The 19,723-nt window shown below is 41.6% G+C and overlaps 1 protein-coding gene across 1 annotated transcript in view; it reads left to right on the top strand.

Moving 5' to 3' along the window:
- The window catches only part of MMRN2 (multimerin 2), a 49,940-nt gene extending 39,315 nt beyond the window's left edge, over positions 1-10,625 (top strand). The window contains exons 5-7 of the mRNA XM_075347270.1: positions 4,918-5,073; positions 6,424-8,307; positions 10,080-10,625. Of these exons, the coding sequence (XP_075203385.1) occupies positions 4,918-5,073; positions 6,424-8,307; positions 10,080-10,462 (2,423 nt within the window). The 3' untranslated portion in view covers positions 10,463-10,625. The remainder of the gene's footprint in view (positions 1-4,917; positions 5,074-6,423; positions 8,308-10,079) is intronic.
- Positions 10,626-19,723: the final 9,098 nt, after the last annotated feature.

Genomic DNA, 19,723 nt, shown 5'->3' with positions numbered 1-19,723 from the left:
CCAATTCCTCAAGGGCAATGGCCTCCAGTTCACTTATATTCTTGTGCTTCCATGCTGCAATTATCTTTATAACATCCACCAAAGAGTTTCTATGGGGTTCAGTCTGGGGACTAGCAGACATTCCAGAATCTTCCAGGATAAGAGATGACCGGACGCGTGGATGTATGGGTTCACAGGGTTCGGATGGACTTAAGTTAAAGCTTATTTTCGGGGTCCAGACTTGATCTAAACTTGGTCCCAGACCCTGAACCAAATATAAGTCAATGGGGACCCGAACTGACACTCTCGACTCAAGTAACGAGTAAACTGGAAGTCAATGATTGGACAGTTTGTGTCTCCACCCACATACAGCTAAGCATAAACCAAATTTCTGGGGAGGGTGGGGTTTGTTAAGTTTTTTTTTGTTTTTTTTAAACACAGCATGCAAAAACATTGTTTTGACCTTCAGTGAAAGCCATTTAGAAACTGCAAGTGGGCCGACAACTGAGCGTACCCTTATACCCTGAAGCTTGATTGGGTGGTTAACATATGAACAGCATCCGAACTTGGGCACAGATTTTTTTTAAAAGATTGGGCTTGGGTTTGAGCCCCAGACACCCAGTGTTTAGTACGAACCTCGATCTTTACAGTTCGCTCATCCCTATCCAGGATTTCTTATGAAACCCAACCTTGGTAGTATTTCAAGTATGTCATCCAAGCTTCAAGCTCCTTACAGAAGGACATGAAATTTGCTTCTAGTATTTCCTGATACTTGATTGAAATATCTTGTCATTCACATGCTGCAGTCTTAGGCTACTTTCCCACTTCAGTCTTTTTCCATCAGTCACAATCCGTTGCTTTGAGAAAATACGGTATCCTGCAACATATTTTTCAGGATTCAGATTTTTCCCCATAGACATAGATTGCGACTTATGGCCTTGCATTGCATCCGCCGCGTGACAGATCAGTTGTGGAATGACTGACCGTCGGGTGGAAGGAACTGACAATGTAACGTTTTTTGGAGAGTCAAAAAAAATGCACTGCACAGGATTCCGTCACAATCCGTCAAGAGGTATAATGGTTGTCTATGATGCAGGATTCCGTCTTAATCTGTCATATGACGGAATCCAGTGCTGGATTCCGTCATGTTCTAGTGAGCATGTCCAGTATGTACACAATCACATTGCAAGGCTTCAGAGTGGCTTGATATCAACACACAATTTTGGCTGTAACAACATTTATTCTGCCCCTTTCTGTACAAACTTTCATAGATGGCCTATGAAAACACAGTAATAGGTCACCAAAATGTCTGGCACTCCCATTGGGCTGTCCCAAAAAACAAACGGATCATGATGGATCCGTCGTAAAACAGATGCACAACGGATGTAAAGGACGCGACGGATCAGTTACTTCACCGCATTCTTGCGAATGGAATCCTGTGAAATAACACATCCGTTGCGTCTGTTGACAGCTGAAAAACAACGGATCCGTTGTTCCGTCGCAACGACTGACCTGACGGATTTGAAACGACTGAAGTGTGAAAGTAGCCTTACAGTGATAAATCAAGCAGCTCCACAGCATCATTAAAGAGTACCCTTCACTAGTCTGGGGCTTCCCTTTTGGTCATTTTTGTAAATATAATTTATTTTCAAAAGTGTGCAGAACAATTTTTAATGCCTCCCAAAAAGTTCTGACTTTCTAATAAAAGTCAGGCCTTATTTTATTGGTTGTAGGATGCAGAACAGTATCCCACATATCTTTCCCAGGGATTGTACAAGATCTTGCCCTTTGTACTAACTCAGTGCTGCCACATCATTTACTAAGTGATTAGTAAATGATATATAAATAATGTGGTTACTGTCCGGCAGCGCTTAGAGGCAGTGTGTAGTTGTGGGATTTCACTCATATTGGGATCCCATAACCTGGAAGTTCACCCATGAGTTTGGCAAAAAAAGTCTAGCCCTTTTGGGGCATTAGTGAGTGTTCTGCATGTTTGGCAATAATATACAGTATGTTTATTTAATAAATAAGAAAGGCAGCTAAAGACTGGTGATGGATTCTCTTTAGGCCACAGCCATGCTTCAAGGGATTATCTTTTCATTATATGATTCATTCTTCCACCTCCAAGCCTTTGAAGTTTCAATAATATGTCATTGCTCTACAGAACACAACCACCAAACCTGTGTGGCTTATTTATATGGTTTTGAGAATATTGGAGTCGACTTTCCTTGCGCTTTTGGGTCTGTAAAATTGATTTTATTAGCTCTTGGACTTGGAAACATTCAGCATTTAGTCATAGTTCCCAGCCATCCCAGATTCAGTGAAACTGTCTAAATTTGGAGCTGCAGTTCCACCATGTCAGGGATTTGTCTTGACTTCCACTAAGGGCTCTTCTCCACTTGCGTTTAAAAAACCACTGCGATACTCGGCTACAAATTGGAGTCGAGTGTCTTGCATGTGGTCTGCGTACGTTTTTTTTTTTCTCACATAGCATCCATATGACATGCGAGCATCATGCGAGTGCTATGTGAGTGTTTATGCAAGTAGCGTAGGACTGGCTACCGGAGGAATCTCCAGTAATACCAGGCCTCGCCGCGGTTACCTGCACTGAACTCCGGAGCTGTCACCTGAGCGCCAGAGTCCAGCCCGGTATGTTTGCAGCTGTGCTGAACTGAACAGCAATCGCCGGGGAATCAATCACTCGGCGCTCGCTGTTCAGTCCAGGCTGCACTCCGGAGCTCAGGTGACAGCTCCGGAGTTCAGTGCATGTAACCACGGCCAGGACTGGCATTACTGGGGATTCCTCCAGTAGCCAGTCTGACACTGTATGCAAGTGTCAAGGAGCTGTGTGACATGTGTATGCCATCTGTATGACATGCGCATGCCACCCGTATTCTGATTTTTTTTTCGCTCTCATAGGCTTGCATGGGGGTGCAAGAGCTGAGACTCGGTGCAAATCGCAGCATGCTGCGATTTCCCCGACAGCACGAGTCATATCGTATAAAATTAAGCTAGTGAACAATGCCTCATAGCTTAACATTGGTGCGAGTGCGATCCGATTTTTTATTGGATCGCACTCACACATGGAAATCGCAAGTGGACAAGAGCCCTTATTCTCTCTCTGTGCTATGTCTCCTCTCACTGTCTTCATTGTGTCATACCTCCTTCTTTGGGTGGGGCCAACATCTCTGCTCTGCACACACTTAGGCCTCTGACACACTCACGTGAAAATCTCGCACGTGCCGCGAGACACGTATTTACCCTGCGTGTTGCATGTAGGTAAGTACGTATCTCTGGTACGTGCGGGCCACGTGTGTTCTCCATGTGCTATCCGCGATAACACACGGAGAACCGGTAATTTGCATACTCACGTGGTCCTTCCTGCTGTCCATGGTGCTGATCTTCAGCTCCAGCCCTGCCGCTTTCCCGCTGCTGCTGCTGCTGGCCACAGTGAAGTGAATATTAAATGAGTATAATGAGCGGCGGTCGGCAGGAAGTGACAGCAGCGGCAGAGACAGGAGTGCTGGAGAAGGTGAGTAACGTTTTTTTTTTTTACTCTGACGTGTGTTTTCTCCGGCACGTGTCACACAGGACCGCATCCACACTACGTCCGTGTGGTACGGGTGCGGGATGTGTGACACCCGTGCTGCCAGAGCAACACGGACATGTCAGCGTTTTTAACACATGGAGACATGTAAGTACGGAACGGACACACGTTCCGTTCCAAAATACTTACGTGTCTCCTAACCATAGGGATTACCTAGGTCCCCGTGTGCAGGTGTCTCTGGTCCGTGTAAAAAATGGCACACACGGACCGGCGGCACATGAGTGTGTCGGAGGCCTTACATTAAGTAAAAAAAAAAAATGAACCCACAACCTGCATGATTGTCAACAGCAGCTAAAGGTATGAGACACAGCCATTACTGACAAATATTTTGTATACTTGAGGCTTAATTGGAATGTCTAAAATCAGAGGCAAAATATACTGGTACATAGAGATACAATGCTATATACAGATGTATCTCTATGTCCCTATATTCTAGAGGGCATAAAAAGTCACATTTTTTTTATTCCTATAAAATTACTACAAAATAATGAAAAATGAATACAATAATGTAACTTTTAATGCACTTAAATAAATAAATAAATAAATAAATATCACATAGCAAATGACATGGACATATTTGGTGTCCATGTAATAGTAACAACCTGCACTATACAGTATTTAAATTATTTATGATGATCAGTAAATGACACAAAAATATAGCATGCTTGCTTTTTCTCCATTGAAGCCATAAAAATGAAATGTAATAAAAATATAATGCTGAGTAGCATGTATATCACACGTAGCATAAATGCTGCATTTTTTTTTCTACATTTTCTCCCCACATTTTCTGCAGGTGTCCGCATGACACAATAAGAACTTTCTCTAATTACTGGCTTGCTGCATTTCTTCCTTCTTATGCAGAAAACAAAAAAAAAACATGTTTATATAACTTGTGAACAGATACAAAAAAAAGCTTATGTAAAAATGAGAAAGTTCTACAACTCTGAATGAATAAACAGAAAATAAATCCAAAAGTCCAAACTATAAGTGAGCATGACGTCCAGATGATGTTGGTTGCACCAGCCTTGACTAATCAAAAGCCTTGCTGGGGGCACCGTAAGATAAGAGATTCATGGGCTCTCGTCCAGCCACCAGGTACCACTGAACTGGACGCTGTTCCGTAGTCCCATGAATTGATCTGCTCATCATACTCAACATATCCATATATTTATAAAAAAAATAGCATATTAATGCCAGTGGATAATGTGTACTGCTTAAAATAAAAGTGGACAATCCCTTCAATCCTAATTTATCGTAATATTTAAAATGTTATAATGATTTTGAAATTTCTTGCATTGTTAACTTTCAGTTTTTTTTCTGCCGTTTTCCAGAGGTGACTGAAATTATTAAAGCTGTGGAAAGCCAAGAAAGTCTATTGGAAGATATTCAAAATGACATTCATCAGGCTGCTAGTCATCTTCAGGATCTTCAGAATGCGCTGGGCAATAATGCAACCATTGCACTAGGGAACAGTCAAAATCAGTCAGGTATGCTGGTGTGTGAACATTTTGTTAAGGGGCTGTAAAGGGCAATAAACATTTATGGTATTTTGTTTTCATTAGTCTGCTTATCTTGTCCTCTCAAAAGCTAATGCCTCAGGTAAGGTAATACACCCATTGCATTATACTATCATTCAGCTCTGTTATCTTTTCGTCAATGTACCCAACAGAGCAAGTGAAGGACGGTGTAAATGTAAGGAGGGGGACTAGTTGTTGCCTTCCCCCGGAAGTCACCAATTGCGTTATTGTAATGTGAAGTATAATGTGTATTATAATGTCATGTATAATGTGTTACAATGTAGTATGTGGTTACGTTGACATTAGGGCAAGAAATAGTTAAGGTTGAGACTAGCCCATAATGTGAGGGGTGTTAGTGTGTAGGTAAAGAAACATTTTGTTTCAAGAAAGTCAGTTAGATTCTAGAGTGTGACTATAGCAGACCTATGGTCTGAATGGTCATCAAGGTCACATAAAGTGGGTGATCTCTGGCAGACAGGAGTATGCAGACTGGAACCAGGATAGAGTGATTGAAAGTGACCAACCAAAATACAGAGTAAGGGACTGTGTCAGGACCAGGGACCAACCTTTGTATCAGAATGACCTAATAAGAGAAGCCCGGATAGAAGGACTTCTAGCAGTCAGGCCCTTTAATGGCTTACAGCTTCTAAAGGTAAAGGGCCAAAACGGAAGAGCACACGAGACAAGAGATTGTCCCTGGGAAGAGTTCCCTAAGCATCTGGAAGCTTAATGCCATGCAATGAAATCTTGCAGTATTGGAAATAACCCATCCATCCCCTCTACGAGGAGAATCAGACACAGAACCTCATTGAGGTAAGAATGGTTTCCATGGGCTGCACTGTGGAGCTAAGCTGGGATGTGCTGAAGGTAGCTGTACCTGTGAGAAAAGGAGCATCCTAGATGTGTCTAAAGAAGGTGTTCTTAAGAATACTCTGTGTTACTGAAACCTATGAGAAGTTGTGTACCCGCTAATAGGTGTGTAGAGTTGCCATTGAAGGACTGTAAAACTATGTTTGTTTCAAAGAACTGGTGGTCTCTGTTTCTGAGTAAGGCGTCATCCTGTCCTGGCAGGCCAAAACCATCAGTCTCATACGGCCTACATAGGAATACTGCCTTTATGACATCAACATGCACACCCAGCCAGGACTTCATCTTTCGTGTAATGTACTGTGGTGCAGAAGATGCAGACCTTACATTTCAATACTGCCCCGCACCACACTTCATATACATTACTGCAAATACCAAGACCTAGGTCAGTTTCATTTGCATTGTTGGAGTATTCCAGTACATTTATTTTAATACTGTATATTTATGTTGCAGGAATAGATGATGTTGTCCGTGAAGTAGTACTGCCACATGTGGAAAATTTCCTCAAAGCCCATTTTAGCCCCATATGGACCAGTTTTAATAAAAGTCTGCAAAATCTTAATATTATGGTGAAGAACCTTTCTGAAAGCGTTGAAGTTAACAGAAGAACGCTGGATGTATTTTTAGAGAACTCTGTACCAAAAAAAGACCTTTATGAGCTAGGGACCAAATTTGAGTCAAAAATTCAAGAAAATGTTGACAAGCTTGAACAAATGAAACAACAGATAGATAGCAATTTTCACACACAACAAACTGTGTTCCAGCATAATATGACCATGATAAAGGCTAATACAGACATTAAGTTGAAAAGGAATCTAAAGTTTCAGCATTCACAGTATTCCTACTTGAACTTTACCATTGAAGAACTTCGTAGAGAACAGGAACAAATTCAAGATGATCTTACAGATTTGTCTCAAAATATGACATTACTTTGTTCTCCAAGACAAGGGGAGGTATCTTCCATTTCAAATTACCAAGTGAATGAGACCCTAATGGAACACGATAATCAGATTAAAGATTTATTGGCTGAGTCAGAGGCAGCTTTTGAAAATATTAGTGTTCTGGAGAAATGGTTAAAGGAACTCCGTACCAATTTTAGAGAGCACTCTGGGAGAGTTCAGGTACAGTTCATGGAGAAAAGCCTCATCATGGAAGAAATAAAAGACCTATTCCAGAGGCAGATAGTGGAACTCAATTTTACTATTCTGAGTATACAAAATGGCAGTGATGAGTTATTTAGGAATTGTGACTGCCACAAAATGAATTTAGACATAATTGCTCTTGAGGAAATACAACAGAACTTTTCAAATCAATTCAGAGATGTTTTATATGGAATAGAAGATGTCAAGCAGAAGGAAGGAAGTTCAAAGACATATCTGCAACATTCTGTAGAAGACCTAGCACAAGCACTGCAGTTCAATCGTCAGTCTCTTGCTGCACAACAAGAACAAGGACGAATGCTATTGTTAATAACATCCCAGCTGCAAATGCAAATAAAAAACCTTACAGATGATGTTAAACATATTAGGACAGACAATGTCCAGATTCACAAGCATATTAAACATCTAGACAGTTCTTTCAGTTCTCTTCTAGAAGATGCAATAAGACATGAAAGAGTGTTGGAAGCTCTACTTGGTGAAGAAGCTCTGGAACTTTTGTCTGAAGATAATCATGAAGCTGTGTATATGACAGTTATAAAAATGAATGAAGTGCTGAATAGCACTTTGCATATGCTGGAAAAGCAGCTGCTCAGTACAGATTCCTTGAGTGAACGTCTCCAATTCTTGGAGATACAATATGGAAGCCAAAATTCCCCTGAGTCCTCTGGCATTTACAATGTTGGGCAAAATAATGAAGGAAAGAAACCTTTCCAGAGTAGTGATTTAGTGCACATGGAGCCCAACCATGAAGCATTTAGAGATAATGATGCTGAAGAATCTGAATATAATGATATAATGATCTTGAAAAAGGATCTTCAGCATCTCCAAGTTAAAGTGAATGAGCTGGAGTCTTCATTCTTTAGTTTTCCTCATTCCATGAATGATACTATTGGAGATGCTTTAAAACCACTTAATACTTTCACTACTTCCATGAAGTTTGACATTGAAAACTTTAGAGATCTTTATAATAAACATATCCAGTTATTCCATAAAATATTTGGAAATTATGAAGCTCTTGTTTCATCAGACGTTTCTCTGGACATTGAAAAGCTCAAGTCTTTTATTGATAAAAAAATGAAAAAAAGACAAAAAGGAGGAGAATCACAAAGTAAACCAGACACTAAAAAACATAGTGATGAACACTGGCAATCTGATGAAACAGTCACGTCCCATCAAGGTATGTTCTTAATCTTTGCTATGCCTGTCGTACACTTGTTTGGTATTAATGCTACATTCAGGACCCCACTGGCTAAATTTCCCTGAGTTATTAAAACAGTTACATTGAAGCGTAGCACTTATTTGTTGCTTGTTGGTTGATTCTTCTCTTTGCACTCACTGAGGGTCCATATACTTGCATCTCCTTTTTCAAGCCACATCGCTAAAGTGAAGTATTCAGACAGGTGGTGGATAGCTCTATCCCACCCACTATATATATTACGACTGGCTGATTCCTCTTACTGACAGCAGAACAGTCTAAAGATGGTCATATATATTTCTTTAATCTCAACCACATCTGCTGATTTTGGCAAGACTGGCTGACCACCTAATGTGTATAGGGGCATATGTTAATATTGCAGAATGGTGGCTCAGTGGTTAGCACTGCAGTCTTGCACCACTGAGGTCCTAGGTTCAAATACTAGCTTGGCCAACATCTCAAAGAAGTTTGTATGTACTTCAAGGGTTTCCTCTGGGTGCTCTGCTTTCCTTCCACAAACTAATGGAAAATTTAGATTATTACAGTGATGATCAGGTCAGTAATTAATAATGTTATATAAATGAGTAATAGCAATGAAAAATGATATTGTCAAAATACTAGCTTGCCTAATAATTGCACACAGTATACGGTATATATTATATGGTATAGACACATATAGCACAAGCATTCGTAATAAAGTACAATAAAGCTGGTCATTGGGATGTCGAAAAAGAGAAAAAATAAGGAAGTTCACATCTGCAGATCCACTAACTGACTGAAATTTGATATTTAGTCCATCAGTGAGATTCAGAGGAAGGACTGCAGTATCCGACAAAATCTGACTAATTGAGAATGCGCAGTTGACCATCTCATCTAAATAGAGGAAGGATGCTGTGGTTATAACGATCTGGACATGCTGCATCCTGGATGCAGCATATACTCTCCTGGGGGTCCGTGAGTGCTCTCAGCAAGAGACTGCAGCAGCTCGTTCCGACGATCAGGGTTCAGGCCGCTGTGGTCTTTCTCTGTGTTCTCCCTGTAGAGAACACTCGCAGCTCCTTGAAGTCTCACTACATGTCAGTTTACGCTGCAAGAAAAACAAGCACAGTGGGCATTGAATTTCTGGAAATCGCATCCACGGTGCTTATACTGTACAATGCAGCGTTTAGGAAGCAGCGAAAACACGCTGCCTCCAAAATGCTGTGAACCCTGATCATGGGCACGCAGCCTAAGAAACAATATCAATAATAAGAATATATTAGAAAATTGCTATTCTTGTAGTTTCCTAACAAATTCTTCAAACTTTCTACTTTTCTACTAGATTCCTGATTTTTCATTGCGCAAGAAATTCAATTTGCCATATATATAACTGTACTTTTTTAGTTTGAGACCACACAAGAAGAAGAGTAAATTTCTCTTGAAAGCCCTATACTGGTAAAGGCATTATGGTGGCCTTAATGGATGCCATAGATGTTGTTGCCCTGCTCTTTACTATAGAACTTGCTGAGACCATGTGCAGTACCTGTTCAGTTTCTAACATAAAAATGGAGACTAGACAGTCCTGTAATAGATCGCCTCTCTCTAGAGTACCTATAATAACCACTTAGACTGGCTCTTTGGTACCTGTGTCCTTTAAGTTTATTTACCCTTTTAGGATGAATAAATGTAGAACTAGCTAGAATGAATAAATTGTGTGTTTTATATTTAACGGGGTCTAAAAATTAACTGTCCATGGTTTGTGTTTTCTCTTTTAGATCCTCTAGTTGCCTTCAGTGCAGGGTTTTCCAGTGGAGCTGAAGGATCAAACATGATTAGATTTAGTAATATCCATTTAAATTATGGAGATGTATTTTCATCAGATGATGGCCACTTCACAGCACCATACAGTGGAGTTTATGCCTTTTCAATAAGTGTGGATTTTGGTATCAGTAAGGGACTTGGACATTTGGTTTTTGGTGGACGACATAGAATTGCTCTTCAGAACAGCAGCACTGGGCCCGCTGAAAGCCTAAAGCACCAATTTGCAGTTGTGGAGCTTAAGAAAGAGGAGAAGGTTTGGTTTGAACTTTTTCAAGGCTCAATCAAAAAGAACACCCTGGGAACGTCTCTGTCTGGCTATCTGATATTCAAAACGTGAGCTCAGAAAAAGTACAGTCACAAGAAGTTTTGGATGAGTTTGAAAATCAAAATGTGGTTTGCTTTATATTATCAATTCTATTTCTATGACTGGATATGCATCAATATTCCTCTGTTTGGGCTATAGGCCCCGTCACACTAAGCAACATTGCTAGCAACATCGCTGCTAACGAACAACTTTTGTGACGTAGCAGCGATGTTGCTAGCGATGTTGCTGTGTGTGACATCCAGCAACAACCTGGTCCCTGCTGTGAGGTCGTTGGTTGTTGCTGAATGTCCTGGGCCATTTTTTAGTTGTTGCTGTCCCGCTGTGAAGCACAGATCGCTGTGTGTGACAGCGAGACAGCAACAACTAAATGTGCAGACAGCAGGAGCCGGCTTCTGCGGAGGCTGGTAACCAATGTAAACATCGGGTAACCAAGAAGCCCTGTCCTTGGTTACCCGATATTTACCTTTGTTACAAGCCTCCGCCGCTCTCACTGTCAGTGCCGGCTCCTGCTCTGTGCACATGTAGCTGCAGCACACATCGGGTTAATTAACCCGATGTGTGCTGTAACTAGGAGAGCAGGGAGCCAGCGCTAAGCATTGTGCGCTGCTCCCTGCTGTGTGCACATTTAGCTGCAGCACACATCGGGTTAATTAACCCGATGTGTGCTGTAACTAGGAGAGCAGGGAGCCAGCACTCAGTGTGCGCTGCTCCCTGCTCTCTGCACGTGTAGCTCCGTGCGGTGGTAACCAAGGTAAATATCGGGTTGGTTACCCGATATTTACCTTAGTTACCAAGCGCAGCATCTTCCACGCGGCGCTGGGGGCTTGTCACTGGTTGCTGGTGAGCTCACCAGCAACTTGTGTAGCGACGCTCCAGCGATCCCTGCCAGGTCAGGTTGCTGGTGGGATCGCTGAAGCGTCGCAGTGTGACATCTCACCAGCAACCTCCTAGCAACTTACCAGCGATCCCTATCGTTGTTGGGATCGCTGGTAAGTTGCTTAGTGTGACTGGACCTTAACAGTTTTCATTGTTTGTCAACCTGTACTATTGTTAGTTCACATAGAGCTCCATGTATTTTTATAGAAGTTCCAGAGGACAGCCGATACCATTAGGATATTTTCAGCAGGCCTATCAAGAATGAATGGAACGACCATCATTCAGTTCACATGAGGTTCTTCAGACACCTGTTTCTCAGGATTGCTGGGGGCCTCAGCAGTTGGACCCCTACCAATTGGGAAATTGTGCCCTATGCCGTAGATAGGCAAAACTTTCAGACTTAAGAATACCCCTTTAAGCAAAACCTGTTAGTTCTTCTGATATGTATGTTTTGTGTTCGCGATAAAATAACAATCCTGGAGTACCTTTTCTTAAAACTCTGTATTACGGTAATTAAATGACAACTGGACATTACAATTTCTGAATCCCTACAAAAAGTCTGACATGATGAACACTGATTCGACAGTGTAAGATTGAGTATGGACACAACTTGTTGATGTGAAACCATAATTAGTAAAGCACCACTCCAATGTTTGTTTGTTTTTCACCGCCGAATTGATGCTTTTAATCTAAGGTCCCTTTCAATATATTCACCCACCAGTGTCTTCACCTTTTGCCAACACCACTCAGTCACACATTGCCATTTTGCCACTGAAATTTGTGACTAGCCAGAAGTCAGAAGTTATTTCATAAGCTCTGAACACATGTCTATAAAAGCCAGAACAAGGCTCTCAAAGACTTGTGTTGAAGAGTGACCTCCAGCACGCTCCATAACACACTGGAGCAAGCCAGCAGGTCACAAACTGCTTGAGGCAGACGAGATTAGCGGTGATAGAAGATGAAAACGGCAGCAGGTGAATATATGAGTAGGGGAAGGGACCTTAGATTAAAACCACCACTCCAGCAGTGAATTTAAAAAAAATCCACTGGGAAAGCCTTAAGCTTAAAAAGGAATCTGTCAGCAGATTTTTGTTAGGTAATCTGAAGACAGCATGCTGTAAGGGTTAATATACTAATTCAACCATGCCACTCTTATCAAGGTTCATGGTGTTGTTTACTTGCAATGTTTGTTTTAGCATCAGGAGTTTATCATTACAGTGACTAACTGGCATGCGGCATTTGTTTGACATCACCCCTTATGCGATTAGCAGCAACCTGTCTATAGACATTCTACATTGAAGTAAATAATTATTTGATCCCTTGCTGATTTTGTAAGTTTGCCCACTGACAAAGACATGAACAGTCTATCATTTTAAGGGTAGGTTAATTTTAACAGTGAGAGATAGAATATCCAAAATAAAATCCCGATAATCACAATGTATAAATTATATAAATTTATTTGCATTTTGCAGAGAGAAATAAGTATTTGATCCCTTACCAGCCATTAAGCGTTCTGGTTCCTTCAGACCACTTAGACCAGTGATGGCGAACCTGTGGCACTCCAGCTGTTGCAAAACTACAATTCCCATCATGCCTGGCCATTCAAAGCAAAAGCTTTGGCTGTGAAGACATGATGGGAATTGTAGTTTTGCAACAGCTGGAGTGCCACAGGTTCGCCATCACTGACTTAGACGCTCCTAATGAACTTGCTACTTGCCTTAAAGACAGCTGTCTTAAATTGTCAAATGTATAAAAGACTCCTGTCCACAGACTCAATTAATCAGTCAGACTCTAACCTCTACAACATGGGCAAGACCAAAGAGCTTTCTAAGGATGTCAGGGACAAGATCATAGACCTGCACAAAGCTGGAATGGGCTACAAATCATAAGTAAGATGCTGGGTGACAAGGAGACAACTGTTGGTGCAATAGTAAGAAAATGGAAGAAATACAAAATGAGTGTCAATAGACATTGATCTGGGGCAACATGCAAAATCTCACCTGATGGGGTATCCAGGATCATGAGGAAGGTGAGAGGTCAGCCTAAAACTACATGGGGAGAAGTTGTTAATGACCTCAAGGCAGCTGGGACTGCTGTCACCAAGAAACTATTACGCCGTAATGGCTTAAAATCCTGCTGTGCCCGTAAATTCTCACTGCTCAAGAAGGCACATGTGCAAGTCCATCTGAACGTTGCCAATGAACACCTGGATGATTCTGAGAGTGATTGGGAGAAGGTGCCGTGGTCAGATGAGACAGAAATTGAGCTCTTTGGCATTAACTCAATTTGCCGCCTTTGGAGGAAGAGAAATGCTGCCTATGAAACAAAGAACACCATCCCCACTGTCAAGCATGGAGGTGGAAACATTATGTTTTGGGGTTTTTCTCTGTTAAGGGCACAGGACTACTTCACTGCATCAATGGGACAATGGATGGAGCCATGTACCGTAAAATCCTGAGTGACAACCTCCTTCCAAGACATTAAAAATGGGTCATGGCTGCATCTTCCAGCACAACAATTACCCAAAACATACAGCTAAGGAAATAAAGGAGTACAAAGAAGCACATTAAGGTTATGGAGTGGCCTAGCCAGTCTCCAGACCTTAATCACATAGAAAACTTATGGAGGGAGCTGAAGTTCCGAGTTGCCAAGCAACAGCTTCAAAATCTTAATGATTTAGAGATCATCTGCAAAAAGGAGTGGACTAAAATTCCTCCTGACATGTGCGCAAACCTCATCATTAACTACAAAAAATGTCAGACTGCTGTGCTTGCCAATAAGGGATTTGCCACCAAATGTTAAGTCTTGTTTGCAGAGAGATCAAATACTTATTTCTTTCTGCAAAATGCAAATAAATGTATATAATTTATACAATGTGATTTTCTGGATTTTATTTAGGAAATTCTCTCAGTGTTAAAGTTAACTTACCCTTAAAATTATAGACTGTTCATGTCATTGTCAGCCGTCAAACTTACAAAATCAGCAAGGGATCAAATACTTATTTCCTTCACAGTATATAGAGAGACTGGCATGGGCGAGTGCAGCTTTCTGAGCTCTGCTGCATTGCTATATCTAAAAACTTTGTGACAGAATTGCTGCATCCAGTTATCTAAGTGATACATCATTGCATTCAAGGTGACTTTGCCTACATCATGTTTCTCTCAGATGAGATAACAAAAACCAGCTGAGAGATTCCCTTTAACTAAAATAGACATATCAGGAGACCTCATAGATCTTCTTTAGGTTGAGGAAAGTCTAATGACTTAAAGGGAATTTCTCAGTAGGATCAACCTTTCTACGCCATCTACATAAGCATATAGGTCAGAAATGAATAAAATGTTACAATGATATCTGTGAACCAAAATTTTATTTCAAAGAAATGTACATTTTTCTTACATTGATGAGCAAAAGGGTAACAATGTTTTGAACTTTTGACTTTCAGGCTCCATATCTCACCATCCACTACATCTTCAAACGTGAGACTACCTTCATTATATAGACAATCATCTTGGCTATCTCATACATAAATTTGACTCGCAACTATTTTGCATATGATTAGTTTTGCAGATTCTTGGTATCTCACTACATTGTTACTTATTCCTTCTAAAAGTTTAAATTTGTATTATTTTGTTAGTATTTTGTAAATCCACTTTTGGTTTTTAATACTGCCTGAATTATTTTGGGCATGCATTTGATCAGATTCTATATGTCTCAACCTTAATCTGATCCCAGGTTTCAACTACACATTCCCAATGTTGGTGTATACTGGTCGACTCCCTTGGGTATGTATACAGCTTTTTCTTCAACTCTACCCACAAGTGTTCGATTGGGTTGAGGTCTGAGAACTGTGGGGGCCAAGCCAGCACCTATATTTCATTGTCATTGAACCATTTCTTCCCCAATCTTAATGTATACTTCCGGTCATTGTCCTCTTGGAACTCTATGTCGACCTTTTCATGGGCATAGTACTCGAGTGTAAGCGGTACTTTGCACTCTGCGACATCGCAGGCCAATGCTGCGATGCCGAGCGCGATAGTACCCGCCCCCATCGCAGCAGCGATATCCTTGTGATAGCTGGCGTAGCGAACATTATCGCTACGGCAGCTTCACATGGACTCACCTGTCCTGCGACCGTCGCTCTGGCTGGCGACCCGCCTCCTTGTTAAGGGGGCGGGTCGTGCGGCGTCATAGCGACGTCACACGCCAGGCGGCCAATCGGAGCGGAGGGGCGGAAATGAGTGGGATGTAAACATCCTGCCCATCTCCTTCCTTCCGCATATTCTACGGAAGCTGCAGTGATGCCGGTAGGAGATGTTCCTCGCTCCTGCGGCTTCACACACAGCGATGTGTGCTGCCGCAGGAGCGAGGAACAACATCGGACTGTCGCGTCAGCGTAATTATGGATTACGCCGACGCTGCAGCTATGATACGATTACGACGCTTTTGCGCTCGTTAATCGTATCATCGAGCCTTTACACACTACGATGTCGCATGCGATGCCGGAAGTTCGTCACTTTTAATTTGACCCCACTGACATCGCAGCTGTGATGTCGTAGTGTGCAAAGTACCCCTAACTCCTCTTGTAGGATCTTCACATATAGCTCAGCACTGAGACCACCATCAATCCTGGTCAAGTATCCTATACCTTTGGTTCTAAAACAACCCTGTATCATGAGGCTTCCGCCACTGAATTAGACAGTTCCTTCAATTTCTCCATCCATTATCCCCTTTTTCCCTTGTATTTGCAGAACCATTTGCACCCATCAGAGCCTAGTCTATTGACTTTCATCCCATGGCTCTAAATCACCCGTTTCCAATGTTCTACTGTCCACTTTTCATACTTTTTTGCAACTTGAGACGAAGGCTTCATTAACTTTTTTTGGGCCGCCATTCCAAATTTGTGTCACATGCGTAGCAGGGTGCTTGCATGGTCATTTGTGATCTCACTATTACGAAGCATACAAGCCACCTACACTGTTTGACGCCATATTTTGTCTGGACGTCCACCTCTTGGCTTTTGAGTGCATGGACGGACTTTATTTTGTATTTTTCCAACTGTCGTGGAACTTACTTGATGCAGTTTGGCTATTACCTGAGAAGTTTGGCTTTGCCAGAGAAATGGCTATAGATGCCCTGGATGATGTTGTTTCTCTTTTCTTAGAAAATCTTCTTCATGGCTGCTCCTTTTGCTTGGGAAACCTAATAACACACTGAGCTATTAGACAATGTGAGAACAGGTTGTAATTTGTAGTATACAAAAATAAAAATATTTTTCAAACACCAGGAGCAAAACAGTAACAATGCAGTGATATGACAACAATCTGCATAATTAATAATATGCTAAATAGTTGTTAGTCAAATTTATGTATGAAATTGCCAAAATGATTGCCTATAAAATGAAGGTAGTCTCATGCTCACAGCAGAAGTGGATGGTGAGATATGGAGCCTGAAAGTCAAAGTTCAAAAAATTGTTACCATTTTGCCATTAGTGTACATGTAAATGAGATGTTAAGATCTGGACTGGACACTGATCTGTATGAAAAGCTGCCTCCAGAGCTTTTTTTTTTTTTTTAAAGCAGCATTAATCAGTCTGAACCAAGTAATGACTGATAATTTGCTCTCATAATCACAAAGCTCTATAGTGACACCAGAACTAACACAGTACAGGAGAACTAAACTTTGTCTCATTACAAACACATTTGCAGCAGCACTTGTTCCCTCAGAGTGCTATCAGCTCTGCTGTAGAGCTGTATCTGATTACAACTAATAAAGTAAAGCAGAGCTAAACCTTGTCCAAACAAGCACATTGGAGTTGGCCTGTCACAAAGCTGTCATCTCTGCTGTATTGCCCTGTCTGTGTCCAAACTAGCAGCCTGTGAAATGGAAACTATAGCACTGTGAGAAAAGCGCAGCTGCAAATGATTTGGCAATGATACAACATTAACACTGCTGTAGAGTGTTAGCTCTGCTGTACTATACCAGCTTTGTTATACTGTGTTAGCTCTGATCTCACTGCAGAGCCATATGTGATTATGAGAGAAAGTGTCAGTCATTACTTGGTTCACACTGATAACACCTCCTTTCATTTAAAATAGACGCTGGAGGCAGATTCTCAGGGAGATCAACGGTATGTCCTTTACATATAAGAAAACTGTGGATTTCTCTGAAGTGAGACATCAGATTGCAGATATCAAGGTATAATTTTATTAAGCTTTATATGACCTTCATTAGCATATAGAGGGCTCAGAAGGGTTGATACTACTGACAGATTGCTTTTAGTAATGGCAAAGAAAATTATAAGAACATCCTTTGTCATAATTGAGGATTCCTTTACTCTAAGGGTTACTTTGCACACTACGACATCGCAAGCTGATGATAGCGATGCCGAGCGCGATAGTCCCCGCCCCCGTCGCAGCTGCAATATCTTGTGATAGCTGTCGTAGCGAACATTATCGCTACGGCAGCTTCACATGCACTCACCTGCACTGCGACGTCGCTCTTGCCGGCGAACCGCCTCCTTCCTAAGGGGGCAGGTTGTGCGGCGTCACAGCGACGTCACACGGCAGGCGGCCAATAGAAGCAGAGGGGCGGAGATGAGCGGGATGTAAACATCCCGCCCACCTCCGTCCTTCCGCATAGCCGTCGTGAGCCACGGGAAGCAGGTAAGGAGATATTCCTCGCTCCTGCGGCTTCACACACAGCGATGTGTGCTGCCGCAGGAATGAGAAACAACATCGTAACATCGGTACTTCCGAAATTATGGAAATGACCGACGCTACACCATTGATACAATTTTGACGCTTTTGCACTCGTTAATCATATCAAAAACGATTTACACACTCCGATGTCGACAGCGACGCCAGATGTGCGTCACCTTCAATTTGACCCCACCGACATCGCAGCTGCGATGTCGTAGTGTGCAAAGTACCCCTAAGAATACCTGGGTAAAAGCTTTGGTGACTCTAACTCTATGTGTCGAGTGCAACATTTGTTATTCAGTTTTGGCTACTGGATGAACAGACCTGTAGCAGTGATCTGCTCCACTTATATAAGAAAGCATATTAAACTGTAAGAAACACTTTTAAGCTCTTTTACACGTCTATGCATTTTAGTCCAATATTAGATCGGAATACACAGACTGGTGGTGGCTCTCCCGACCTGAGCATGACAGCTTCATAGAAATATATGAAGCTGTCACGCTCTGATTGGGATAACCACGGCCAGGTCTTGCATTACGATGCAATATCAGACCAATCTGCATACACATGTGAATAAGCCCTAAATTGTGAGAAACAAATTAGGTTAATTTTGCTCAGATCAATGTGTCTCCATGGTCAGAGACTACAAATAAGAAAAAACCCTCTAAAGTATAATCTCTATTATTTTGTATTACAAGGAAATGACACCAAAACATATTAATAAAAATAGGTACAATAGTATAAGGATTCTATAATATAAGATAGCGGGGCGGCAGTTTGTCCATAATGTACCCTAAGCCTAGCCCTAGCTGACTGCGGAGGTTGGCACCCTAAGAAATACGAAGTGGTAGCTCTGCTCAACATCAGCAAGCCCTATGTGGCCCTATAAGTGGCCAATATTCTTGAATAATGAATACTGTGCACATATTAATGCATTCATAATCACAATTGAGAAGTCTGACAACATAGAAACTACTAAGGGATTTATTTAAAGCACCACTTTCCCTTTTTTCAATCAGTTTGTTAGGCATCATGTATGAAGGTATAACGCATGTAGTTACATACTTACAGGTTGGAATTTTCATCTGTTCTCAGCCCCGCTCTGGTCACTTCGGCATCTGTGATGACTTTTGTAAGCTGCTGGGTCAGTGTGTGTTGCAGAAATCACTTTTCTCCAATTTAGTCTATGGGACTCAGGACGAGGCATCTCCTCCTTCACACATCAACCACTATGTAATTCGACAGGTCACAACTCTAGTCACGCGGTGCTGGCGTGGGGCTACAAATGGGTGAAGATGGGACTACAAGAATTACACTCACATATGTGACCCCTAACAAAGGAATTTAAAAAAAATTGCTAAAGTGGTACTTTACTGATGTTCGCTACTCATTGGTGGGGGTCTGAACTCATAGTCACATATAATATATGAATGTATAAATTGTGCAAACCTTTATTAAACACAAATGATGAACTACTGCACATAGATATATGAAAGGTTTCTACTACTAACTAGGCCTGGTAATTACGAGTATAAATTACACCTCTGCGGGGCTTCCAGTCATATATTGCTATGTACATACTCTCTATCCTGTAACCTTCAATTGATCGTTGTTATGTTAGTTTGTTTCCGTGTTCCTTCTACAGCTTTTCTTTCTTCACCCTTATTTATTGCATGTAGATAGCATCTGAATAGAAATG

This window comes from Anomaloglossus baeobatrachus, chromosome 5 (genome assembly GCF_048569485.1).
Source record: "Anomaloglossus baeobatrachus isolate aAnoBae1 chromosome 5, aAnoBae1.hap1, whole genome shotgun sequence".
Classification (NCBI taxonomy): Eukaryota; Metazoa; Chordata; class Amphibia; order Anura; family Aromobatidae; genus Anomaloglossus; species Anomaloglossus baeobatrachus.
This window is presented reverse-complemented; position numbering and strand designations above follow the sequence as displayed.